The sequence below is a fragment of the Geospiza fortis genome, unplaced genomic scaffold (assembly GCF_000277835.1).
Source record: "Geospiza fortis unplaced genomic scaffold, GeoFor_1.0 scaffold102, whole genome shotgun sequence".
NCBI classification, from domain to species: Eukaryota; Metazoa; Chordata; class Aves; order Passeriformes; family Thraupidae; genus Geospiza; species Geospiza fortis.
In genome coordinates, this window is record NW_005054373.1 from 2051811 (window position 1) to 2061089 (window position 9279).

Here is a 9279-nt window from a genome sequence, read left to right on the forward strand (position 1 = left end):
GCTGAACTAAATGGCCGCGAGTTTCCAGGGGCAGCAGAGGTGAGGCTTGGTCTTTCCAAAACCACAGAGAGTGAAGGAAAGAGTTTGAAAGGGGAGAACTCCAAAAGCCATGGGGCTGCAGAAGCTGGGGGTTGCGTGTTAAACAGCGTGGGCCAAGGAGAGGACTACACACCCAGCAGTACTCCAGAGCCATCCCAAAATGAACTCCACAAAGGAAGAAAGCCCAATGGACTCCCAGTGACCTGTGACATTTGTTCAGCCACTTTCCGCTCCAAGCCCGGCCTGACCAGGCACAAAGCTGTCAAACACCAGGTGAAGAAGGGTGGTTTGCCACAGCCCAGCAAGACTCCCAGGTCCCCTCTGATTCCTGCACACAAGACATCAAAAGCAGCCCAAAAAGTGCCCAGGAGGAGCCTGAAGGCGTCAGTCAAAGACAAAACCTGCAGCTCACAAGTGCTGACCTCCACCGTTGAACACATTCCCAAGACAATACTCCCAGACCTGGAGAAAGAGCCCAGCATGCAGATGCAGAAGGTGGTGAGCAGGGTGCTCAGCGACCTCAGCGTGATCTCCTTGGAGATGTCCCAGGAGCTGCACCAGACATGTGTCCTGCAGAGGGAGGTGAAGGCAAAGGGACCATGCCCAGAGGTGAGGGGATCAGGAGAGGCAGTAACTGGGAAGGATTCAGGACGGCAGGCCAGGAAAGGAGAAAAGGGCAGAAGGAACCAAAGCAAAGATCTCGGTGAGGAGAACAGCAGTTCTGAGAAGCAGCTCAACAGGAAAGTGAGGCGAAGGAAAGCGAAGGTGTTTCCCAGCAGAAATGAGCCCCGTGAGCTGGAGAAGAGCACAGGTCCTGCTGCCCTCAGCTCCAGCCTGCCTGGGATCCTGGAGGGCTTGCAGGAGCCAGAGGGCTGCATCTCCACAGAGGAGCAAAACAGGACCAGCACAGCCCAGCACTCCCAAAAAGCTGAAGAGTCCTCTTGTGCAGCTGAGCTTGAGGAAGACCTGGGCAGCAGGATGGGGTCTCTGAAGGAGATGGTCAGCAAGGAGACAGCCACAGGCAAGGTCACCTGTCCTGAGGAGGTGGAAGATCCAGATGCAGTGGAAGACACTCAGGCTTGCAAAAAATGGATCAGCGGATTTGTGGAGCAAGTGGCGAAGGGATGGGGCAAGGTGGGCCCAGAGCAGCACCGTGGTGCTGATGGCACAGAGGACATGGATGCTGGGACAGGGGACAGTCCTGTGGCAGGCAGTGACAGCAGGAACTGGAGTGGGAGAACCATGATTTGGGAACCACCCAGAATGTTCCTGGGCATGGCGCTCTGCAGAGCACGCCAGGGACCAGCCCTCCTCCTGCAGAGCCAAAGCGGTGGGTGAAGGCAGACATGCCACCAGGCAGGGAGCACTGTGGGGACAGCACGGCCACCTCAGACCTCCAGAGTTTTTTTGACGATGATTCCACGTTCTCCCAGCTGTTCCCCAGGGATGAGCAGCTTGTCCGGAGGAAGTGCACGCGGGTGTACGGGAAGCGCAGCAAGAAACCCAAAGCTGTCCCCGAGGTCAGCCTGCAGCCAGCGGGGGCCATCGACCTCTTCACCATCCGCCTGGCCTCTGACCTCAGTGACACCAGCTCCTTCTGTGTCACCAGGGAGGACCCTTGTGAGTACGAGACCATCTCTGTTGACGATGCCCTGATGCTGAACATGTGTCATGGCAGCAAGGCAAAGAGCGGAGATGCTGCTCCAGATGGATCTAAAAGCATCGAGTTGAGGTTGGACCAGGAGGCGACTGACCAAGGGAAGGAGGACATTGACCTGGAGGACAACATGCTGACCTTCTTGTGCCAAAACAGCCACATGGACAATGTCCCCAGCTTGAACATCTGGGGCAGTCTGGAGAAGGAGGGGGAAAGCCTCTCTGCCGAGGACATGTTTGAACCTCTGATGGACCTTGAGGATGAGCACTCGCTCCAGGAAGTGAACTCTGAGCCCCCTGACCTGGCAGAGGAGTCCTACAATGCCAAAGATAACGGGGATTTGGACTCCCCCGAATTTCACACCATCGACATTGAGATGCTGAATGCAAAGCTGAAAATGAGAGACGTGTGTTTCTTCAGCCCTTGTGAGGACCTTCCTGGTCATGGCGAGGACAACGCTGTGAGTTTGAAGCCAAAGTCGGGCAAGCACAGGAGCAAGCTGGAAGATGGCAAACTGGGGAAAAACCGCGGGGACATCACCATCAAAACCAAAGACAAGCAGTACAAATGCAAAGTCTGCTTCCAGTGGTTCCTGACGCTGGGGGAGTTGGACTTCCACAAGCTCTCACACAACCCTTCCCCTCCTCCCACCTGCTACATGTGCGTCCAGCGCAAATTCAGCTCCCGGGAGCAGCTCCGGGACCACCTGAAGGAGAAGCACGCCAGGAACAAAGCTGGGCTGTGGGCTTGCGGGATGTGCCTGAAGGAGATCTCTGACGTCTGGATGTACAACGAGCACCTGCGGGAGCACGCCACGCAGTTCGCGCGCAAGGGGCAGGCGCAGAAGTCGGTGATGGGCCTGCCGGGCTGCTTCGGGGAGGACAACGCTGCTGTCACACACTTCCTCAACACCATCATGTGTCGGAAACCCTCCAGGTCCTCCCGGCACGGCGACCCCAGTGGCCGGCATGGGGTCAGCAGAGAGAGCAAGAGCCCCAAGGAGCTGCCCCTTGAGCAGGAGAAGGTGATGAAAGAGCCCGTGGAAAGCAGTGTCAAAGTGAAGCCACCTGCACCCAGCTCGTCCAAAGCATCCTCCAGCCCATCTCCAGAGCACACAGCGAAGGGTGAAAGCACCCCAAAATCTGTCCCCATGCACCCAGACTGCAAGGATCCCTCCCGGGACTGCCATCACTGTGGCAAACAGTTCCCCAAACCCTTCAAGCTCCAGCGGCACTTGGTCGTGCACAGCTTGCAGAAGATTTACTTGTGCCACAAGTGCCCCATGTTCTACCAGGAGACCAAAGAGCTCCGGAGCCACCTGAGCCAGGAGCACAGCGTGGTGGAGGAGCAGGAGATCAAGCACACCACCCTGTACGCCTGTGAGCTCTGTGCCGACGTCATGCACGTCATCAAGAAGTCCTTCATCTGCAGCATGTGCAACTACACCTTCTCCAAGAAGGAGCAGTACGACCGGCACATGGAGAAGCACCTGGCAGGCAGCAGCAAGACTTTCAAATTCCGAGGGGTCATGAGGCCTGGTGCTGCCTGCAGGGAGGGCAGGGAGAAGGTGAAGGAGGACGGATCTCTCCGGGAGGGAATGCCACCGAACAAAAAGCGGAAGGTGGCTCACCATGGCAGCTCAATCCCATGCAGGTCACCAGCCCACCTGGACCCCACGAGTGAACTTCAGCTGGTAGAAGCTGGAAGCCCCAGCCTGCAGGTTCCCACTGACTCCTTCCCAACAGCACCTGGTGACCTGGGAGCACCCCAACCTTCCGTGAAGGCAGAAGTCATGGTGGGTGACTTCTCAGAGCTCCTGGCAGAGATGGAGAAGTCCCCATTTGACCCCTTGCCACCACCACCCTGCCTGTCCCCATCTCTGCCACTGGCCGCTGCAGGCAGCCCTGAGCTCGGCCACATCCCTGGCCTGTCCATCGAGGAGCTGGAGAAAGGAGCTTTCGATGGGAAACCACTTCCTTTCTTGGACTCGCCTGAGTTTCCCATGGACCTTGCTGGCTTGGCTTGTCACCAGGCCACCAACCAAAAACTGTCCCCTCCCCTCCTGACCCAGAAACGAGGCTGTGCTGATGCCCATAAAACAACAAGCACAGGCAGCAAAGATGAATACAGGGCCTGTATCCTGGAAAATCCCAGCGCAGACACCAACGCCGTGGAGGGGATCCCTTTTCTCCAGCTTGCCAAGAAGGTCTCAGAGTTTCCTTCCCCTGAGGCAGAGTCTCCACAAGCCACGGACACCCACAAATGGGGCAGCCCCAGTGCCAGTGATGCCTCTGCCTGGGAAGGTGCAGCTAAGCTGGCATCTCCAGAAGGTGCCCACCAGCCCCTGCCCCTAAAGGACAAGTCAGCATCACCCACCCTCAACAGAACTTCCAAAGATGCAGTGCCACCAAAGAAAACCATGGGCAGTGAGGCTGCTCCTGGTGTGGGCAGCCCCGAGGAGGGTGAGCAGCCCACCTCAGGGAAGGAGAAATCCATGCCTGAGGCTAAGGACAGTAGCGCTAACACCAAGGACCAAGGCAGCAACCCAGGCAAATCCAGCAGCCACCAGCCCAGAGATGAGGTGGCCAGCAACACCACGAGACACAGCCACGCAGAGCCAGGCAGAGCCACCGGCAAGCTTCACCCCAAGAGGAGGAAAGAACACAAATCTCTGAGCCACCGGAGCAGCTCCGGCTCCCGGGAGAACATGGAAGGAGACGGGAAGAAGAAGAAAGCCCGGCCACCATGCCCAGGCAGGAGCAAGAGCACGGCTGAGCTCAAACGTGGCAGCTGGAGCAACTCTGAGGCTCCCGCCCTGTCCCCCAGCAGGAGGGACACGCACTGCAGCAAGCTGGCACCCAAGCCCAGAACGGGCCCCCAGCTGAAGAAGATGATCCTGGACCCGTACAACCAGAAGAAAGGGGAGCTCCGCCACGCCAACGGGGATGTGAAGCGCAGGAAAGCCATCCTGGGCAAGAGCCTGCACCAGGTGTTGGCCAAGGGGCCAGCGCCGTCCCTGCGCGGCTCCTGGCACGGCCCCCGCGGGGCCAAGGCGGCCAGCCCGGCCAGCTACCGCAGCGCCGAGTCCCAGAACAACCTGCTCAGCCAACTCTTTGGGCAGAAATTAACCAGCTTTAAAATTCCTTTAAGGAGAGATACTTCAGAATAATTTATGGAAGTGACTTATGGTGATCCTCAGCTGCTTTCATGGGGTTTGCAAGGGAAAAAATTATCAAAGCATTAAATTCGTTTGTGTAGCATGATTTCTCTGTCTAGCTTAAATGAACTTGCACTGCAGCCTCTGTGAAATAGTTTGCTTTGTGTCTACTAATCTACTTTAATTCACCTGATTTATCATGCAAATGCTAGAACTTTGATGTTGCTGATGATTTTCATGAACTGAAATTGTAATCGCTTTGGGCAGACTGAATCGTCGAGAGCAATTGCTTTATTGCAGAAGTGCTGAGGTTATAAGGATACTTGCAAATCTCAGACCCTTTTGAGTCTGTGTCTGTGTTATCTTTGTACAAAGTACTTGAAGAGATGAACTTCATTCCGTAGACGTCTTATTCATAAGGTGCAGTACACTGTAGAAAGCAAATTTTTTTTTTTTTTTTTGTGGAAGATTTTGCACAAATAATCCCGTACAATTCATTTAATTGGGAGCTGGCCTGAGCGATGATACAATTAAAAAATTAAATTAAGACCCAAGTGTCCTATATTTTGACAGCCATCCCTAAGAGTTTTGTTTCTACATCGTCAAGAGAAGGACGACCCAGCTCTGGGGTTCTGGGGCTGTCGGAGCCCTCCAGAGGATGCTGCCACTCTTTGACCACTGTAGACGATGGGACTGGAGGAGAAGCGTCCCCGCGAGCAAACTGCACCTTGACACTTGTGACAAACTCTGATTTTTTAGGGTTTTTTGGGGTTTTTTTGTGTGTGTGTGTGAGCGTGTGCGTGTTTTTTCTTTTTGTTTGTGGGGTTTTTTTTTTTGTGCAACGAGAAAACTGTGCCAATTTACCGCAGCAAAAACCGGTACTGTCCGAGTGCCCTCAACGGTATCACTTCCAAACTCTCTTACTGTATTGACGTAGTGGCTCTATAGGTATCCGCTTGTACTATGCAGTTACTGGTGCTATTCTTCATTTGTAATGTGAATACAGACTTCCTTGATTGAAAAAAAATGGGGAATTGGTAGGGAGAAGCGAGAATCTGTCAAAAAATGGAGCAGGAAAAGAGAATTTTTTTAAAAAGCCAATTCAAGGGGGAAAATATACAGCTTTAGGGAGAAAAATTAACTTTAGGGGAAAAATCTGACTTGGGGGGAAAATGGAACTTAGGGAAAAAATACAACTTTAGGAAAAATACAACTTTAGGGAAAAAGCTCCTCTATGCTGGTACTCCACAGTGTCAAAAATGTTACGTCACATTAAACGAGCACGTTCTACAATCAAACTTTTGGATCCAGAAAGAAATCTCAGGTGCAAATGAGGACATGGAAAGATTTTATTGAAATACTCCCAAGTCAAGGAGGTGAAGTAATGCACTGATGTGATATGAACAGTCAGAGTACTTTGCGTCTGTCCTGCAATGATTTTTTTGTTTTGTTTCAGAGTTAAAAGAAAAAAAAAAAGAGGCTTTATTCTGTTAATATGTATCTTTACAATTCTTTGTATTGTATAAAAAACTATTGTAGGTAATTTACCTTGGGTGCAATGTGTTCTGTCAAAAGTTTTTATTTTGATATTTTGTCCAGAGAAGCAGAGAGAGAGCAGGAAACGCCGTTTTATGATGTTGTCCGTGTGCTTTTAAAGTGCCTCTTTAATATTGTTAAATAAAGTATGAGATAAAAATATGGGGTGGTACTGTAAAGTCATCCATGATTAATCTTTTCAAATATATTCCAATATTTTCACAGAAATTCCCTGTCTGCGTGATGTTTGTGGGATGTTTGAGGCGTCCCCTGTAAAGGGGCTGAGGAGGACCTTGGTGCCACTGCTGTCACCTCAATGGTTTGCAAAGTGTTGGAGCTTCTCAACAGTGAAGATGCTCCTGCAGCTCCTCTTCCTCACAGATCTTGTCCAAGTGCTGCTCATGGCAGGAGAGTCTTGTCCCTGAGGGGTAAACACAAGGTGATGGTGGTGATGTTGGTGGCCTGGTTTGGTGGTCTTCAGCTGGTGGTGGTGATGGCACAGTTAGATCATCATGGATTGGCCATTGTCACAGCCCAGTGTGGTCATTGCCGACTGGCAGTGGCAACAGCCTGATCTGTCATCATCAGCTGATGATGGTGATGGAGTTACCTAGTTTGGTCATCACCAAGTGTTCATGGCCCAGGCTGGTCATCAATTTGTGGTGAAGGCGGTAACAGTGATGGTGATGGAGATGATGATGGTGTTGGCGATGATGATGCTGATGGTGATGATAATGGCCCAGTTTAATCGTTCCCCATTTTTGATGGTGATAATGATGGCATTGGTAATGGTGATGATGGTGACAGCCCAGTTTGCTCATCCCCAATTTATGGTGATGATGATGGTGATGGTCCTGATGATGTCCTGCTTTGCTCATTCCCAGTTGTGATGGTGATAATGACAAAGATGACAGTTTTGGCCATGATGATGGTGAGGGCCCATTTTGTTCATCCCCATTTTATGATGATAATGATGGTGTTGGTGATGGCGATGATGATGCTGCTGCTGGTGATGATGATGATGATGATGAAGATGATGCTGGCGAGGGCCCATTTTGCTCATCCCTTCTTGATAATGATGGTGTTGGTGATGGTGATGATGATGGTGCTGCTGCTGGTGATCATGGTGATTGATGGTGATGATGATGATGCTGGTGAGGGCTCATTTTGCTCATGCCCATTTTATGATGATAATAATGATGGTGTTGATGATGCGATGATGATGATGATCACCATCAGCTCCTGCTGCTGGTGATGATGATGATGATGGTGATTGATGATGATGATGATGATGATGATGATGATGATGATGGTGAGGGCTCATTTTGCTCATCCTCATTTTATGATGATAATGATGGTGTTGGTGATGGCGATGATGATGATGATGCTGCTGCTGGTGACAATGGTGATTGATGACGATGACGGTGCTGCTGAGGGCCCAGTTCTGTCATCCCCACTTTGTCCTCGAGCTGACCTCTGCGGCCCCGCTGGGCTGGGCTGGGAGCCCCCACAGAGGCGGTGTATTCCATCCTTTAATTCCTGTATTCCATCCTTTAATTACTGCCGCAATCACAACACGGAGCCGCTGTCAGTGAGAGATAGCTCGGCACCACCGGCTGGGATCCTCGCCACTCGGGGCTTGTAACTAAAACTGCAGGATTAATTTGATTAATTGATAGAATTATTTTCCAAACTACTCTTTTGTTTATGGAGGCTTAAAATGCTTGCCGCCTGCACCCTCCTGGTGTGTTGCAGAGTGGAGATAAAGTGGCTGAAAATAATTAGTATGGCTTAATTTAGGGAAAAAAATAACCTCAAAAGAATTTTGCAGAAAATTTAAGGCGGCACATTTTACTTTGTTTTGGCAGGAAATATTATGGAGCTGGAAATGGGACTTTTATGTTTTCCCTGTGCTATATTTCACCAGGGCAGCAAACCTGCAGGGCGGAGGAGGAGATTTTCATGCCTGGTTGTTACCAGAGCTCTCCCACACCTCCAGATTCATCACCTGGGCGCCTGGAAATGAGTCTCCTGGGAGCCAGGGGAATGCTGCAGGGATGGGACCCATCCCCAGGGCCCTGGGATGGCTGCAGGGACCCCTTCCCAAAGCTGCACCCATTTTTTGGAAGCCCAAGACATGAATGATGCCCACCTCTGGCTCCGGAATGCCACTCCCCAGGGAGATGTTGGCATCATCCCCACATCTCTGGGGGCTGAATTATTTAATTAATCCGTTCCCCTCTAAATGTGAGTAGGTTTTTTTCCCCCTGCTCTCCCCCACATCCCACTCCCTCAGTCCCCCCCACCCATCAGTTCCTCCGAGCTCCCCAGAGCCCCCGGGTTTGCTGAGTCCTGCATTATCCAGCAGCGTTTGTCACTTGGGAGATTGCAGGCCCCTGTCACCGTAATTCCAGTGAGGATGCAAAGCCAGGCAGCTTCTCCCTGCTGGGGATTAACTCCCTGCTCAGCAGGGGACAGCAGCACAGGGGGGCTCCCCTGGGACCCAGCATATCTGGGGGTTCCAGCCCTGCACCCCCCGGGATATGGGGCCAGTCTGCACCCACATCCTCCGGGGTGGGACAGCTCCAGGCCCTGGGGCTGCAGGGTGGGTCTGACGGGAGGTGCCTGGCATTGATGGAGCCCCTCAGGGGGGATTTCTTGGCTTCTTGCCACCACCCTAAATGTTCCTCAAGCAGTTTGCTCTTCAAGCCCCCCCCCCCGCAATCCATCCAGCCTTTCTTTTCTCAGCCCTACAGCCAAGTTTCTGAGCCAGAGGTGCTTTAAGCCTCTCCATAAAGCCTGGAGGATAACGGGATCCACCATGGTTGTCACGCTGCAAGCAGGGGCTGAAGATTTAGGATTTTTTTTTTCTCGCTTTTGAGTCAAATCT

The 9279-nt window shown here is 52.1% G+C and overlaps 2 protein-coding genes across 2 annotated transcripts in view; both read left to right on the forward strand.

Moving 5' to 3' along the window:
• The window catches only part of ZNF469 (zinc finger protein 469), a gene marked incomplete at its 5' end in the record, with an annotated part of 13515 nt that extends 7057 nt beyond the window's left edge, over positions 1-6458 (forward strand). The window contains 2 exon segments of the mRNA XM_031060120.1: positions 1-1273; positions 1276-6458. The exon segment at positions 1-1273 is cut by the window's left edge and continues 10 nt beyond it. Coding sequence (XP_030915980.1) covers positions 1-1273; positions 1276-4865 — 4863 coding nt within the window.
• Positions 6459-7374: 916 nt separating this feature from the next.
• Positions 7375-9279, forward strand: part of ZFPM1 (zinc finger protein, FOG family member 1) — a 42838-nt gene continuing 40933 nt past the window's right edge. Inside the window, exon 1 of the mRNA XM_031060121.1 lies at positions 7375-7543. Coding sequence (XP_030915981.1) covers positions 7375-7543 — 169 coding nt within the window. The remainder of the gene's footprint in view (positions 7544-9279) is intronic.